Source organism: Mytilus trossulus, chromosome 14 (assembly GCF_036588685.1).
Source record: "Mytilus trossulus isolate FHL-02 chromosome 14, PNRI_Mtr1.1.1.hap1, whole genome shotgun sequence".
NCBI classification, from domain to species: domain Eukaryota; kingdom Metazoa; phylum Mollusca; class Bivalvia; order Mytilida; family Mytilidae; genus Mytilus; species Mytilus trossulus.
Window position 1 is genome coordinate 10,223,479 of NC_086386.1, and position 18,762 is coordinate 10,242,240.

At 32.4% G+C, this 18,762-nt stretch overlaps 1 protein-coding gene across 1 annotated transcript in view; it reads left to right on the forward strand.

Annotated features, from left to right (window-relative positions):
- Window positions 1-18,762, forward strand: part of LOC134697462 (uncharacterized) — a 105,970-nt gene that overhangs the window by 70,721 nt on the left and 16,487 nt on the right. Inside the window, exons 2-3 of the mRNA XM_063559743.1 lie at window positions 3,998-4,130; window positions 8,209-8,347. Of these exons, the coding sequence (XP_063415813.1) occupies window positions 4,026-4,130; window positions 8,209-8,347 (244 nt within the window). The 5' untranslated portion in view covers window positions 3,998-4,025. The remainder of the gene's footprint in view (window positions 1-3,997; window positions 4,131-8,208; window positions 8,348-18,762) is intronic.

Here is an 18,762-nt window from a genome sequence, read left to right on the forward strand (position 1 = left end):
GTGAATGTATCTGAACACTTGAAATGTGACATTTAGTATATGATTAGTAGTCTCCACTTTATTAAAACAAAATGTTGTGTACCAACATATCATTGTAATGGTACAAAAAATGCAAAAAATAAAAAAAATGTAAAATAAAAAAAATGTTGCATTTTGTAGTTTAAACCTTTTTATTCATAAAATTAAGAAATATATCAAAATGTAGGATCTGGAAACAAGCTTCATACAACTTATATCAATCAGATTGTTTTTTTCCCCATCACTTTGCGTCCGTCGTCCCTCGTCCGGCATCATTAACGTTTACAAAAATATTCTCCTCTGAAATGACTTGGCCAAATTCAACCGAACTAGGCCACAATCATCATTTGGGTATCTAGTGTAAAAATGTGTCCGATAATAATGTTCAGCGAAGTAAGATCTACAAATAAGTCAACATGACCGAAATGAACACATTGTCAATATTTCATTTTATTACTCAAAAAAACAAAATTTGTGTAGAAAATTCAGGGGAGGCAGTTGCCTCCCTTGCCACATAGGTAGTTACGGCCCTGCTTTTTACAGTGTCTTCCCATTTATCCAACTTTTTAAAACAAGGTATTCTCATTGGGTCAACGTTTTATTTTTGTTAATGATTAAGGTGGCTCATGGGTACAAATATTTTAGCAAAAAATTAAACCTTTATTTTTTTCATTACAAATTTTATTTATTACACTATTAGTTGTTACTTAATGATATGGTACAAAAAACAACCCAAAAAAATTATTTGGTTTGGCCCCAAATGACTTTAAAAATTGAAAAAGCTCCAAATTATCTCCCTTTGGTGCAAAAATGCCATTTTTTGGCCTTAAATTTGAAATATCTTTTTTAACTCATCGGTGACCTATATTTTTTATTATTGTTTTCAAATAAGCTGTACATAAACTAAATAATTGTAAAATTTAAGTGATTTCTTATATTAGGTTATTTTTTTATTTCGATATTTCCTCTTTTTCTCCGATTAGTTCAACAGAAAAAAAGGACATTAACAAAAATGTATGCTTCTTCCAAAGGCAAATTTTAGCTTAAATGAACGGTGACCCCATTTTTTTATTTCATTTTTCTTTTAAGAATATAATAAAGATTATTTATGAAAAAATATAGCGAAATCCTATATTAGAATAAAAAAATCATTTATACCCAGGAGCCCCCTTAAGTTGTTTGTTTAGTAATAATAAGGTAAAAATTGACAATGGAAATGAGGAATGTGTCAGAGAGACAACAACCCGACCATAGAAAAAAAAACAACAGCTGAAAGTCACCAACAGGTCTTCAATGTAGCGAGAAATTCCCGCACACGGAGGCGTCCTTCAGCTGACCCCTAAACAATTATATACTAGTTCAGTGATAATGAACACCATACTAATTTCCAATTTGTACCCAAGAAACTAATATTAAAATGATACAAGACTAACAAAGGCCAGAGGCTCCTGACTTGGGACAGGCTCAAAAGTGCGGCGGGGTTAAATATGTGTGTGAGATCTCAACCCCTATAAATCTAGCCAATGTAGAAAAGTAAACGCATAACAATACGCACATTGAAATTTAGTTCAAGAGAAGTCCGAGTCTGTTGTAACCAAAGAAAATAAACAAAATGACAATAATACATAAATAACAACAGACTACTAGCAGTTAACTGACATGCCAGCTCCAGACTATTAAACTGACTGAAAGATTATGATTTCATCATATGAACATCAGGCATAATCCTTCCCGTTAGGGGTTTAGTATCCAACCTTCATAACCTATATGAGAAGAACATTACCCGTGTCATTCGTCTATCTATAATTTGACAGTAAATTTTTTCCTGTATGTTTTTATATTATTTAAGACAAAAAATTTAAAATATGTATAAAATACATGAAATAGGCCATAGTAACATTGTTACATTTTATTTTTAAATACAATTTAGTATATTTTAAATAATAAATACATATTTCATCATTTATACAGAAGAAACCCACAAATCAGTTATATTTTTATATTAGCATTTTATGAAAGTGTTAAAATTAAACTTTGTAACAGTACTCAGCTTATAAAAATAAGAAGGTGTTGTATGATTGCCAATGAGACAACTCTACATCCAGACATAACATATAAGACTTAAAGCTTTATGTACAAGTGGTATTAGGAACATAATTACAAACATAATATAAAAAAGAAGATGTGGTATTATTGCCAATGGGACAACTATCCACAAAAGACCAAAATGACACAAACATTATTACAACTATAGGTAACCATACGGCCTTCAGCAATGAGCAAAACCCACACCGCAAGGTCAGCTATGAAAGGCCCTGTTAAGAAAATGTAAAACAATTCAAATGAGAAAACTAACGGCCTTATTTAGAAAAAAAATTAACGAAAAAATAAGCTCTGAAAGGCTTATGAAATCAAGACCAAGTGACAGTTGCTTTGCATTTGTTTGAACCCTTACATTGTATCATATGGAAAATAACCAAGGAGTTCGTAAATCTGATACACATTCCAAAACCTCACCTAAGTAAATCCTTAACCTAAGGCTTGTAATTTAATAACCAATACACTGGTTTTTAGGAGTGAAAATTCTTCATATTTTTATTGTGTGTATTAATAGATTATTGGCAGTTGCATTAATTACTATATTGCTGGCACCAGCAAAATAGAAGATTTGCTTTTTTCCAATTCTGATTAAAAAGTAAAATCACAAAAATGCTCAACTCGTAGAAAAATTCAAAAGAAAAGTCCATAATCAAATGGCAAAATCAAAAACTCAAACACATCAAACAAATGGACAAGAACTGTCATATTCCTGAAATGGTATGTATATACAGGCATTAGGTTGAGTAAAAATGGTAGATTAAACCTTGTTTTATAGGTAGATAAACCTCTCACGTGTATGACAGTGGCTTAAAATTCCATTATATTGACAAGTATGTGTGAACAAAATGAACAGACATAATAGGTAAAAAAGTAAAATATAGATGAGCAGTCAACATTGTGTTATTTTCTTAATCACTGTAAAAACAACAAAATATGCAAACAAACATTTACAATGGCAGAATAACACAATGAAATGATGTATAAGTACAGAGCAATGTCATATGTAACAAATAATCACAAAAAGGCACTTATAGACGAGACATATATATATAAGCAAAAATAAAAAACAAGAATACAAAAATAATCATATAACAATAACACAATGGAAACCACCAAAAACAGACTAAGCAGTAAAAGTAATATTCATAAATACAAGTAAAAGAATACTTTATCATATACATTTGTATATACCTTAATTCAAGCCGGTTTAAGAAGCTCAGAATACTTTTAACTCAAATTAGTTTTCATGTTGAGATGTACCTATTGACTCATCTAAATATTAATTTGAGTCAGTAGTATTCTGAGGTGCTTGGATAAAGTATAATCTGTTTTGATGGACACATGTGTAAGTAGTCTGTGTTAGATCATTAGGTTTATACACATTATAATTGAAAATTCGAGGTAATCTTATTTTTATGCAATTTTCACATTTCCTGATTGACAAAAATGTTTATAATATCTAGAAAAAAAATCAGCAAATGATTGGATAAACAAATTATGTGACCTGTAGAAAGTACTTTTTCAAGATTAACCACCTTGATAGAAAACATTAATGTACTGCATTGCCAAGACTCATACTTAGATTTTAATAATTAAATTATTTCAATTGAAAAAAACTTTTAATCCACTGTTAATGTTGTTAGAATCTATACATGCTATATGTCTCAATAAGTTTTATAGTGTATAAACAATGGTGAAGTGTTGCTGTTTCATTTATAACATGATCCCCATCCATACCTTTTATCTCATAACAATATAGTTGGTTATAAAATTCGAAAAAAACAAGAAAACAACCCCAATCGAATCGTGTTTTCCTTTATACCTCCATCAAGCATGATTGGAAATCAGTCTTTAAATAATTTTCTTGATTGTATTTTAGGTATAGTAGTTTATTAACCTGTGGAAAGATGGCACACAGAGGCTTACTGAAACAGAAAGTGGTTGAAAAGATTGGAAATATATGTGAACAAAAGGACAATTTATTTACAATTGTCCAGAACTTTGTTGTGGAGGTAATTAAATATCTTATAATGACGTTTATGATGTTTATGATTAATATTGACATTCACCAGTTTCACATTTTCTCAGAAGTAAATGGTTCTTGAAAGGTTGAAAAATGGCGTTTCCAGTTATGTTTGTGCATTTACTCATGAACTGTTAAACCAAAGCTTTTAAAATTTTAATATACTGTTGCTGATGACAAAATGGAGGTCAAATTTGATAATGAAAATTTTCACTTACACCGTTTTATCAGTTATGGTTCTTGTGATATTGAAAAATGCCAGGACACTAACAAATGTTAATAAAACCTCTTGTAATATAGATAGACTGTTGCTTTTCCCGTTTGAATGGTCTTACACTATTATTTTTTTGGGGCTCTTTATAGCTTGCTGTTCGGTGTGAACCAAGGCTTCTTGTTGAAGACTGCACCTTGACCTTTAATGGTTTACTTCTGTAAATTGGGACTAAGATGGATAGTTGTCTCATTGGCACTCATACCACAACTTCATTGTCTATATATGGTGTAGTTTTGGACCAGATTTGTACTTTAAAAGAAGTTCATTTAAAGGCATCCATTTCTGTATTATTATATCACTTCAGTTCATTTTAAAGAATCCATTGCTTTGACATCACTGATGATTTCAGATAACTGATCTCTGATGTAATTCAGATGAAATGCTTATATTAAATCATAGATGTGTAAATGACTTGCAGAAGGTATAAAACACCATTTTTATCATCTACCTCAAATTCTCATTTGTAAATATAATATGAAAGAGCTGTATTGATTTGAGATAGGACAACTGCTGACTTTAAAATTACCTTGTGCACAATGATGTTAAAGGGGATTTCTCCAGGTTTACTTGCCAAGTGTTACGATCCAGTCCCTTTCTATCCACTTTAAGATTGAATTTTGGTGGCACCAGGTATTGATTTCTATTGGACACAGTTGCAACTGACTGTCTAAAGCCACCTTTAGGATGATCACGTGTCAATGTAGAAAATAAACAATTGCCACATGCTGATTGTGCAACAAGTCATTATCCCCAAAACCGTTAAACGTAGAACCATATTTATAGAATAGCTATATCATGGAATTCAAATAAAGAAAAATAGTCAACAAGTGACCAGACAACACATTTCAACCAATTGGTAACAATTTTAAAGTTTTGTAGGTCTTTTGTGCAAATTTTAGGATGTCAACATTTGCTTTCAGTTTGTAAACACTAGACACAAACATTTTTACTCTTCTACACTTAACAGAGCTAAATTGCTGCCATTGGTTAAGAATGATAATGTCTAAATGGGCGCTACTTTTATCTTCTGGGAGTTGATATGGGGCAGCATTGTAATCACAAATGTTGGCTTAATCTGCCAAGGGTGGAGACAAGGGGACTGAACTGTAATCATTGGCTAGAGAAGATGGGATTTTTCATACATTTCAAAAATGTATAGAGAACTCGTAGAAAAGTTTCTTACTAGTAAAATCATAACATCAACAATGTTAGTTTAATTATATTTATTCATTGTTGATTGAGAAACAAGTTATTGCAACTTACATTAATCCCTTTCCACTCTGCGGGTGAAAGTGCTACCTTGTAGCGGCATTAGCCTGCTCTTTTTCGAAATCTACAAGGTGCATTTTAGGTGAAAAAGATGTGGCTTTCTCTGAACACGGGTTAGCCATTTATCATCCCCTTCTAACAGACTATCGCCTTATTAGTCTTGTATTATTAGCTCACCTGGCCCAAAGGGCCAAGTGAGCGTTTCCCATCACTTGGCGTCCGGCGTCCGGCGTCGTTGTCTGGCGTCCGGCGTCGTCGACCGGCGTCATTAGCTTTTAGAAAAATCTTCTCCTCTGAAACTACTGGGCCAAATTAAACCAAACTTGGCCACAATCATCATTCAGGTATCTAGTACAAAAAATTTGTGGCATGACCCGGTCACCCAAACAAGATGGCCGCCACAGCTAAAAATAGAACATAGGGGTAAAATGCAGTTTTTGGCTTATAACTCAAAAAACAAAGCATTTAGAGCAAATCTGACATGGGGTAAAATTGTTTATAAGGTCAAGATATATCTGCCCTGAAATTTTCAGACGAATGGAACAATCCGTTGTTGGGTTGCTGCCCCTAAAATTGTAATTTTAAGGAAATTTTGATGTTTTCGGTCATTATCTTGAATATTATTATAGATAGAGATAAACTGTAAACAGCAATAATGTTCAGCAAAGTAAGATTTACAAATAAGTAAAATGTCCAAAATGGTCAGTTGACCCCTTCAGGAGTTATTGCCCTTTATAGTCAATTTTTATCTATTTTTCGTAAATCTTAGTTATCTTTTACAAAAATCTTCTCCTCTGAAACTACTGGGCCAAATTAAACCCAATATCATCATTGGGGTATCTAGTTCAAAAAATGTGTGGCGTGACCCGGTCAACCAACCAAGATGGCCCCCACGGCTAAAAATAGAACTAGGGGTAAAATGCAGTTTTTGGCTTATAACTCAAAAACCAAAGCATTTATAGCAAATCTGACATGGGGGTAAAATTGTTCAAAAGGTGAAGATCTATCTGTCCTGCAATTTTCAGACGAATCGAACAACCTGTTGTTGGGTTGCTGCCCCTGAATTTGTAATTTTAAGGAAATTTTGATGTTTTTTGTTATTATCTTGAATATTATTATAGATAGAGATAAACTGTAACAGCAATAATGTTCAGCAAAGTAAGATTTACAAATAAGTCGAATGACCAAAATGGTCAGTTGCCTCCTTCAGGAGTTATTGCCCTTTATAGTAAATTTTTAACCATTTTTCGTAAATCTTAGTTATCTTTTACAAAAATCTTCTTCTCTGAAACTACTTGGCCAAGTTAATTTAAACTTGGCAACAATCATCTTTGGGGTATCTAGTTTAAAAAATGTGTGGTGTGACCCGGTCAACCAACCAAGATGGCTGACATGGCTAAAAATAGAACATAGGGGTAAAATGCAGTTTTTGGCTTATAACTCAAAAACCAAAGCATTTATAGCAAATCTGATTGAGGTAAAATTGTTTATCAGATCAAGATCTATCTGCCCTGTAATTTTCAGACAAATCGGACAACCTGTTGTTGGGTTGCTGACCCTGAATTGGTAATTTTAAGGAAATTTTGCTGTTTTGGGTTATTTTGAATATTATTATAGATAAAGATGAACTGTAAACAGCAATAATGTTCAGCAAAGTAAGATTTACAAATAAGTCAACCTGACTGAAATGGTCAATTGACCCCCTAAGGAGTTATTGTCCTTTATAGTCAATTTTTAACAATTTTCATAAAATTTGTAATTTTTTATTAACATATTCCACTGAAACTACTGGGCCAAGTTCATAATAGATAGAGATAATTGTAAGCAGCAAGACTGTTAAGAAAAGTAAGATGTACAAACACATCACCATCACCAAAACACAATTTTGTCATGAATCCATTTGCTTCCTTTGTTTAATATTCACATAGACCAAGGTGAGCGACACAGGCTCTTTAGAGCCTCTAGTTTTAACTTTTAGTTTCTTGTGTACAATTTGGAGTTTAGTATGGCGTTCATTATCACTGAACTAGTTTATATTTGTTTAGGTGCCAGCTGAAGGACGCCTCTAGGTGCGGGAATCTCTCGTTACATTGAAGACCTGTTGGTGACCTTCTGCTGTTGTCTGCTCTATGGTCAGCTTGTTGTCTCTTTGGCACATTCCCCAGTTCCATTCCCAATTTTATCATCATTTTCGAAATCACAAATTGTGTCAAGAGAGAGCCAAAAATTCAGTCCCTGTCGCCTGAAAATATTTCCCCAGAAAAGGGATCAAACCAGGAACCTTTGTGTTAGTGGTCTGATGAGCTAACCACTACACCACGGCTCTCCTTGACAGGTTTATGATAAACAACAATGCCTTCCTGTAAATCATAGATGACGCTGTAACTTTGGCTGTTTAACCCATAAAAAGTTTTTTTTTTTAAGAACTCAAATTCAACATATTTTGATTTTGCAAAGTAGGGACAGTTTGAAATTTACAATAATATAGCCAATCATTTAATATGCTTTCTATTTTACTTACCAGGCCAACAAACAATGCAACAAGATTTTAGTTGAGAAAGACGACACATTTCTGTTAGAATCATACATGGAACTTATGAAGATACTAGACCAATGTTTAAACTCCTGTGTCATGTTAACAGCAGTGGCTGATACATTACAAGGTAATCTATGCACAAAGACAATCCTCCTAAAACATTGTAAAAGATTTGTTTTTATACGCCCGTCTTTTAGACTGGACATATTATGGTATACTGTTGTCCGTCTGTCCGTCTGTCGTCCACACTTCGGACAATAACTCAAAAACACTTTCACCAATTTCCATGAAACTTGAGTGAATTGTTTATATCTATTGACGTAAGCTCCCTTTCGTTTTTTTTTTTATAATTTCCGGTTTTTAAGTTTTGGATTTATGGGGCTTTATTCGTAAAAAAGGGGGGATTTTCAACACTTCGGACAATAACTCAAAAAGGCTTTCACCAGTGTCCATGAAACTTTGGTGAATTGTTTGTATCTATTGATGTAAGCTCCCTTTCAATTTTCATAAATTTCAGATTTTAAGTTTTGGATTTATGGGGCTTTATTCATAAACCAGATGCTATGCAGGGCGTAGCTTTATACGACTGCATAGGTTGAACCCTGAACGGTTGGGGCAAGTATGGACATAACATTCAAGCTGGATTCAGCTCTAAATTTGGATTGTGATTAAATAGTTGACACAGCATAGGTTTCTGACACAGAATGAATGTGTTCTAATGAACTTAAAATTTTTGTTTTCTCTTAGAGCAATTCACTATGCTGTTGAATATTATTCCTCTCAAAAAAATGTTTGAAGAAATTTTCTTTTTATTTATGAAATTTCAAATGAGAAAAATTGAACCCAATTTTTTTAATCACATCCCCCTTTCCCTTATTCCAAAACTAATCTCAATTAAAATTTCTAATGGAGTTTGCAACAATTACTAGATATAGGAAGATGTGGTGTGAGTGCCAATGAGACAACTCTCCATCCAAATAACAATTTAAAAATTAAACCATTATAGGTTAAAGTACGGCCTTCAACACGGAGCCTTGGCTCACACCGAACAACAAGCAACAATTACTACTCATTTAAATACATCATAAAATATTAAGATGTAAAAAAAACTGCTTGTTATCACTGAATGGTAAAGATTATTTTAATTTATCAGTTGGTAGTAAAAAGTGAATATACATTGTATATTGTATATATAACAAAGATTTAAGTTGATTCTGGACAAAGAAAGATAACTCCAAATAAAAAAAAATTCTTACAATTAGATATTTCTTGCTTACTATTCTGGACAAAGAAAGATAACTCTAATTAAAAACAAAATTGCTATTTCACAATATTTTGCAATAAGATATTTCTTGCCATTGTGCAATACTGTGCAATTGAAAAGACTTGCTATTGCACAAAACTTAATATAATAATTTTAGATCCTGATTTGGACCAACTTGAAAACTGGGCCCATAATCAAAAATCTAAGTACATGTTTGGATTCAGCATATCAAAGAACCCCAAAATTTCAATTTTTGTTAAAATCAAACTAAGTTTAATTTTGTACCCTTTGGACTTTAATGTAGACCAATTTGAAAACAAGACCAAAAATGAGGAATCTACATACACAGTTAGATTTGGCATATCAAAGAACCCCATTTATTCAATTTTTGATGAAATCAAACAAAGTTTAATTTTGGACCCCGATTTGGACCAACTTGAAAACTGGGCCGATAATCAAGAATCTAAGTACATTTTTAGATTCAGCATATCAAAGAACCCAACCGATTAATTTTTTGTCAAAATCAAATGAAGTTTAATTTTGGACCCTTTGGACCTTAATGTAGACCAATTTGAAAACGGGACCAAAAGTTAAAAATCTACATTCACAGTTAGATTCGGCATATCAAAGAACCCCAATTATTCAATTTTGATGAAATCAAACAAAGTTTAATTTTGGACCCTTTGGGCCCCTTATTCCTAAACTGTTGGGACCAAAACTCCCAAAATCATTACCAACCTTCCTTTTATGGTCATAAACCTTGTGTTTAAATTTCATAGATTTCTATTTACTTATACTAAAGTTATGGTGCGAAAACCAAGAAAAATGCTTATTTGGGTCCCTTTTTGGCCCCTAATTCCTAAACTGTTGGGACCTAAACTCCCAAAATCAATACCAACCTTCCTTTTGTGGTCATAAACATTGTGTTTAAATTTCATTATTTTCTATTTGCTTAAACTAAAGTTATTGTGCGAAAACCAAGAATAATGCTTATTTGGGCCCTTTTTTGGCCCCTAATTCCTAAACTGTTGAAACCAAAACTCCCAAAATCAATCCCAACCTTTCTTTTGTGGTCATAAACCTTGTGTCAAGATTTCATAGATTTCTATTAACTTAAACTAAAGTTATAGTGCGAAAACCAAGAAAATGCTTATTTGGGCCCTTTTTGGCCCCTAATTCCTAAAATGTTGGGACCAAAACTCCCAAAATCAATACCAACCTTCCTTGTGTGGTCATAAACCTTGTGTTAAAATTTCATAGATTTCTATTCACTTTTACTAAAGTTAGAGTGCGAAAACAAAGTATTCGGACAACGACAACGACGACGCAGACGACGACGCCAACGTGATAGCAATATAAGACGAAAAAATTTTCAAAATTTGCGGTCGTATAAAAAATGGGGGATTTTCAACACTTAGGACAATAACTCAAAAAGGCTTTCACCAATGTCCATGAAACTTTGGTGAATTGTTTATATCTATTGATGTAAGCTCCCTTTCAATTTTTATAAGTTACAGATTTTACATTTCTGTGTTATGAATTTTTATGCTTAAAAAAGGGGGGATTTTCCAATTTTGGGACAATAACTAACACTTTCTCAAAATTTTATGCAACTTTGATAAATTGTTTATATCTATTGACATAAGCTTCCTTTCCATTTTTATAAATTTGAGATATATCACGTTTTCTTAAGTAATGAATTTTTATACTTAAAAAAGGGGGATTTTATGCAACTTTGGTGAATATATTAATGTAACATCCCTTTTGATTTGTATAAATATCAGATTTTACATCAACTATACCAATTTCGTCAGATTTTACATTTTATGCTGTCTTATTAAAAAAAAATTTAAAAAACAGCTCGACATTTAATCAGTGAAAACAGATCCTTTGTTTGATGGCTCACAGGCTCACGCTATTTCTAGTTGATCATATAAATTCATTTAAAGCATAAAAGACAAGTTAAAAGAGCAACAGGCGTATCATGGGCTAAAGCGCAGCCCTTTATTGACAATATATCGTTGGTACTTGTGGACATCTTAGTTGTGTCTCATAACATTTTTACAGTAGAACCCAAACCCAGTGTTCCTTTCAGGGAAGAAAATCCATTCATACTACTACAAAATCATACTTGGTCAACCTTTCAACTAAAAGTCGATTGGTACCAATGTTAACTACTCACTAAAACAACTGCAATCATTGCAAATTTGTACCACTGCAGTATCAGCATTAAAAATATACATTGATATATATGCATTGCTTTTATAAGAAAACCTTGATGAAATATTAATTAATTTGCATCAAAATTAAATTCATGAAATACATATAAATGTACAATAATGCAAATGTTTAATGTTCAGGGATGATTCCACTATATAGTTTAGGGCCGCTTAGCGGCCCTCAATTCCTCCAGCGGCCCCAAAAAATTGTGTGAAAATAAATTCCCAATTTTTAAATTGATATTCCGGAAATGTTTCCTGCACCGATTAAGGCAATTACAATTTTTCCCATTTGTCTTCAAAGTGTTTAAAGATCCGAATAAGAATGATGTAAACGAAAGATTGTTAAGATAAGATATGTTATCATATTGTTATTATGTGTTTTTCTGAGACATTTCTCAATACCTTAGTTCTCGTAAAAGCAGACCTTTAAATGAAATATGCTTTTACTAGATCAAATACTGATCCCATAGCATTAATTTTCTTCAATTAAATTGAAGAAAATGCTATGGGAGTATTTGATTTCGTAAAAGCATATAGATAATAGATGCTTTTTGTCAAAATGGGTCACATATTAAAAGCAGACCTCGACAGGGAGAAAAACTTATAAATTATCAAAATTCAATAGGCGCCGATTGCGTAAAGGTTCTGCCTGGCTCTCAAATAAAAAAAAACCGACTGTCTGTGCATTTTTGAAAATACACGACAGATCATTTATGATGAACAAGGATATCCACACACTATGAAACAGGTGAAACTTGATACAATTTCCGTTTTTACAGGAAAATGATATTATTTCATCATAGATTTTATGTGGAAAAAAAAATCCCAATTTTAAGAAAATTCCAAATTTGATGAAAATTCCCAATTTTGATGGTCATTTGAAAACAACTGGAATCATCCCTGATGTTTGTTCTTTCGAATGTTAAAAAAATTAATTTGAAGCAACACTGCCACAGTTTTTATAATTTTGTTTACCTTGGTCTATGATTATCTGCCTATGTAGCTTACAGTTCTTTGATTATGGTAGGAGCATAAAGAGATCACAGTGTTCACAAAAATTTCTGGATTTCACCTTTAATTATACCTAGGGAACAGAGTGCAGGCTTTGGCAAACCAAGTACTGAAGTCAAACATATGCCCAAACAATCAAAACGGCTGCTTCAGCACATATGTGCTACAATAAGGTTTAAAAAATGTCGACACTGGGAGGATTATTCAATTAAAGCTTCTTTAAAGTGATTAAATCATTTGGGGTACAGAACCCTAACCAAACATGACATTAATCCGACTGCAAATCCAACAAGGAGTGCAAAAAAAATTAAAAAAAACCCAATCTACTGACCCTGATTTATTTGTCTTGGAAGCAGGAAACAGACATATATTCTATTTTGGCCTTAAAACTGTTTTACTGTTACAATATATATATCTTATGCTGATAACATGAGCTATGGTTTTTCTGATTGGCAGTGTCTGTGTGTATCCACATGCAGTTACAAATAGTCAATTTGCCATTCATAAGATACGCATATATATACCCACATCCAGTTTGATAAAAAAAATGCCATTAGATCTGGAATTAAACGTGAAATATTAACGGATATTATCAATAATATGGGGATTTTGTGTCAAAACAAGTGAAGAGTATGAACAATTATATTTATTTATTAAAAATACATAATAAACATTACAAATTAAATGCATACTGATGCAAAATGAAACTATACATGTACAGTCCCTGTAAAAAAGAAAAATATGATAAAAATTAAAACTACATGTATTATAAAATGAAAATGCAAATTTGAAGAATTACCAAGTTTAAAGTGGAAAATAGAGGCAACAGTCATTCCAATTGAAATGTAATAAAAGTAGGCATATCCTTAATATTAAGAACGGTTTTGTTATATTGGTGAGGCAAATATATGCTCTTTTAATATATACAGATGTTTTATTCTAATCTAAACTATATAGAGTACATGTCTTGTCAAGTATAAAGTGATGCTGATCTAGATATAAAAGTGGTAACAGTAAGGATCTGATAAGAACTCTGGATAGTAAACAGATGCTGTGATCCTGGTGTTTCACAAACTATAGTATTACATATAGGTCATTGACTTAATATTACAGGTTAAACCGTTTGAAATAGAGAAACTAGACAGGGGTGAAAGGGGGGGGGGGTGAAGATTTGAAATTTCGCCGAGTGGAGCGAGGCGAAAAATTTTGGGGACCTTTTTTGGGCTAAAAAACATTAAATAAGTGTAATATACACTATTTTAACGGTTCCTGGCGTGGGGCATGTATATTTTATAGTTGCTGTAAAGTGTAAGGGTTGGACATTGTTTATGCTGTATTCTCCCTATTTTAAAATTGTCTATCATAAAATGATAGTATTGATCTAAAGCTATGTACTGATATATTTGATGTAGGACTTGTCAGTAAAAAATAGACATGGAAATTCAATGAAATTTACAATACGACCGACACGAGTTAAAAAAGACAAACAAGCAGTTTTTATCAAAATGTCTGATTAATTATGTTTCACCCAACATAACTAAGGGAACCGAAGTGAGGGGTTCCAAATCCACCAAAGACTACGAAAGTGTCTGAAATGACAACAAAGTTATGAATGACGGTCGACAAATGGAGATATAAAGGGACACCTGCCAGGCAGGTTACAGTCTGGTCTTGAAAAAAAGTATTCAATATATATAAGTCCGGCGAAACAGACATTCCGGTCAGACATGCAAACCCCGGCAACAAAAAAATACGCCCGTTTTTATTCATCATGTTCTTTTAATGCTAAATAATTTTGTTGGAAATTTTGTTTTAAGTAGCAAAAAAGTGGACAAGACTATTGTTTTCAATCCAGATACGGCCAGAGTTTTTGTTTAAGGCAAGAATCGGAGTCAATTTTTTCTCTCTCAAATATCTCAGACTGCCTCCTCAAATTAAATGCTTTGTACCTGAGACTTGAAATCTTTCTAGAGCTAATACTGACTGGGGATATTTCAAAAAGGCTTGGGTGTTTGGGGTTAGGTAAATATATTGTGGAACTTTTTTTTCATGAGAGTATAATAGTCTAGAGTATTTACTTTTACTTTCTTTTTGGTGGAATAGTGAAACACAAGTCAATACGTTCTTGCTGAATTCTGTGTCGCTTTGAAGGTTTCCTGATTGTCATCACATCCTCAGCCTAAGCAATGTGTATTAATGTAATTTGAATTTCAAAATGACCGAGTGACGTTTTTTCAACGCACTGGTCAACTCCACCATAGCAAATCACATGACTTTGACAGTCAGTAAATACCAGCGAAAAATATTTTTATAAGAAAAGAATTGTCGTATAAAATTAAATACTCGGGAAATGGCAAAGTTCACGAATTCTAGTCTGATTAATCATTTTACAAAAAAAAAAAAAAGTCTGAGCAAAGGGGGGACCTACGCCCTCTACGCCCCCTCTGAATCCGCCACTGCAAGAAGTATTTGACAAACTTGACCTGAGACTGCTATAACACATTATTAAAAAAAAAATGATAAATTGAATTTGAAAGTATACTGCATATTTTTACTCATATTTGTAAAATCAACAAAATAATGAATAATCAACATTTTCAGAGTGCTTTCAATACAAAACTATAATAGTTTGTGAATCCTCATTGAAACTGTTCTGTTTATTTCAAACTATAACACATATAACTTTACATCTCCATTTTGATATTTCCTTCAACTGTTCACTTTTGATTTAATGCACAGGAATAACATAAAGCAGTAGTATGTGTACAATGTTAATAAAACTGTATACATTTCGAAACACATATTTTGTTTTCTAATGGAATATATTTATTTTTGATAGTCATATATGTTCAAGAATCTTGTCTAAAAAAACACTTGAATAATCTAAACTAGTGTAATCAAAATGTCAAAGTATAAAATTACAGGATTTAAATATAAATATGCTTTTGCTTTTTTGTTTTGTTTGATTTCTGTCTTATTCTTATAGAATATGTCCCACATTTCCTCCTATTCTCATTTATAAAATATTGATAGTTTTATGTTAATTATATCAAGTAACAATTGATTTACTTCAAACTGAATTTACGTCTCATGAAAGATGTTTACGTTAGACATGTTAGAAGTATTATAACAGGTAACTAATTTTCCCTGTTTGCAATTGTAATACAAAGTACTATGATTGTCTAATGATTTTAGTCCTATAGTCTTCACTGGTTTATACTGTTTACCATCAGATGACACATGTTGTACTGATCCATCACCACACCTCACATACAGACTGCCATCTTGTAGTGTAGTCATCCTCACAGGTTGTGATGGTAATGTTAGGGTGTGATGTCTGTCATCAGTATAACTGTACCAATACAGCTTGTTGTTGTTATAGTTGTTGTCAATACCACTGTAGAATATTCTGTCAACAGAACCATGTAACTTGTAAGGATTACAGTCAGTCTGTATTGTCTGTACCACCTCTCCTGTCTGATGATCTATGATCTTTAGTTTGTTGTCACCTCTTACAACTAACTTGTTGTTTATAGTTGTAATGCCACTCAACCACCACATTCCAGGTACTGGTATTGATTTAAATCTGAGTTTATTGTTTATGTCATACATCTCTATACACGGACTATCATACAGTGTAACAGCTGCTGTAGAATTGTTGACTGCTGTAACACACCATGGATTACCCTGTACATGTATACTGTCTACCTGTGATCCATCTGTATTACAAATCACTAGTCTGCTCTGGTCCGGTAAACACATCACCAGTCTACCATCATCCATCATCACTATATCTGATACTCCACTACTCCAGTCACCACCAACTACTGATGTCAGGTCTGTCTGATGATGTAGTGTGAAGATAGGCTGTCCTAGTTTGTAGGGTTTATTTGGTTGATCAACTGAAACATCATAATATCAGTTCAAATATTCAGATGATTAATTATAACTCAGTGTATATATTGTAATAAGTGGATTATAATTAAAATTGATAACTAGATAAATGAAGTCTGAAATATGTTTCATTTTAGAATAAATAAAACTTTATACTAAGGCCACACCAATTTGATTCCTTGTTCGACGGACCCGCCCGCACCTATTTTTTTCAAAACAGATTTTTTTATTTTTATTATATTCCCGCTTCCCGCATCCGGAAATGAAATCATGTCCATTTCCCGCACCGTTTTTTTGTAAATATTATATAAAGATCTCAACATTTGTTTTTTAAAATCAGTCTAGCCTTTATATAACGAGTACAAAGAACTTCTGAAGTTCTTTGTACTTTATTTTAACAACTGCAATTATAATGTATGGTTACGGTCAAACCCGCTGCAGGTTTGTGCACCTGTCATTGTTGATTCACGGACCTGTCGTTCAGCAGTTATCGTTTGTTGATGTGGTATTGGTATTTTCCCGTTTGGAAATATAATTTAGATCGTTGGTTTTCCTGTTCGAATTGTGTACAATACTAAGTTGTGGTCCCTTATAGCTTGCTGGTTGGTCTTGATCAAAGCTCTGTGTAAAAGGCCGTACTTTGACCTATGTTTGTTATTATCAGGTTGGGACCAACCCTCCCTCGGACAAGGGCCTTGAAGGGGTCATTTTACCATGTTTACTGTTGTAGAAAAGAAAATAGAAATACTAAGGATTTGTACAGTGCTTCTATACAAAACCTTTGACAACTTATAATTTTTTACTCTAAAAGAGGAGAAATACATTATATTTTAAACAACTTTTTCTAAAGGAGGGATGGGTCCACTTATTTTGAATAATATTAAACTGTTAAAGTAAATGTGTTAACATGAATAAAGTCCAGGAATATTACAAAATTCTTGGACATGTTTTGACCATTTAATACCAAATATTATAGTTCTTTGGGAAAACATAAGCCCTTTTGTACTTGAAGTGTTTTTACAAAAAAAATATATTATAACTTATTTTGACCCCTCATAAAAGGGATATTCATAACAGGGATATTCATAACATTAAGGGGTTGTTCTGAACCTGATTATGACTTGGATGGAGAATTGTCTCATTGTCAGTCACACATACATAGACCAGATTTAATTATTCAATTATTTCTTGTTGAACAGGGAAAAAATACTTCATAAATTAAAGAAATGTCAAGGTACAAGTGATAAATCAAGTTTTAATATAGTCAAAACCTACTATTTTATGTTTACAAAAAAAAAATTATAATCGCTCGCCTTTACTTTTTAAGCTTCGCCTCAAAAATTTGCAAATTAAATATTTTTTTATTAAAATTTTCAAATCGCTCGCTCGCCCCAATTTTTGGAGTCAAAAAATCCGTAGAACAAGAAATTAAATTGGTGTGGCCTAACTAGATATTTTTGTTGGTTTGAAAAGAAAATAGCTGACAAATTATTTGTGTAAATATGTCCAACATACCTTGTTTACTAGTTTGATGTTTTATCAACTGTTGTAACACTTCCTGTAAAAAAAAAAGAAATGAACAAAAATGTAAATTTGTACAGATTATTCTGCAAATGTGCTTGTAATTTTCAGTAGTAAAGTTGTTCTAAAAGTTTCTGTATATTTTTAATTGAATTAGTAAAGGTGTTGTAACATATTGAATTGTTTTGATTGATGGATGTCCAATGGATCAGTACACTATTCAGTATGATAATATTATAAAGTTAATACAATAGAGAATGGAAATGGTGAATATGTCAAAGAAACAACAACCTGCTGTTGGTGCCATATAGTTGTACCCTTGTCCGTCATTCTGTCATTCCGCAACAAACCATTATACAGATTTATTTCTAAATGCCTTCAGAAATTGGGCTGATTTTTTGTATGTGAGTTAACAATGATGAGTTTCAGATCATGTTTAAGTTTCGTTTTGCTCCGCTTACTTTTGCTGAAATAACGGGCTTTGGACATTTATGAATTGTTGAAATTCACAAACTTTTTTTCTAATGCCTTCAGATAATTGGCTGATTTTTGGTATGGGAGGTCAATTACCATGATGAGTTACAAAACAAATTTAGGAGATAACTGTATTGTATTTTAAGCTTGGCCTTC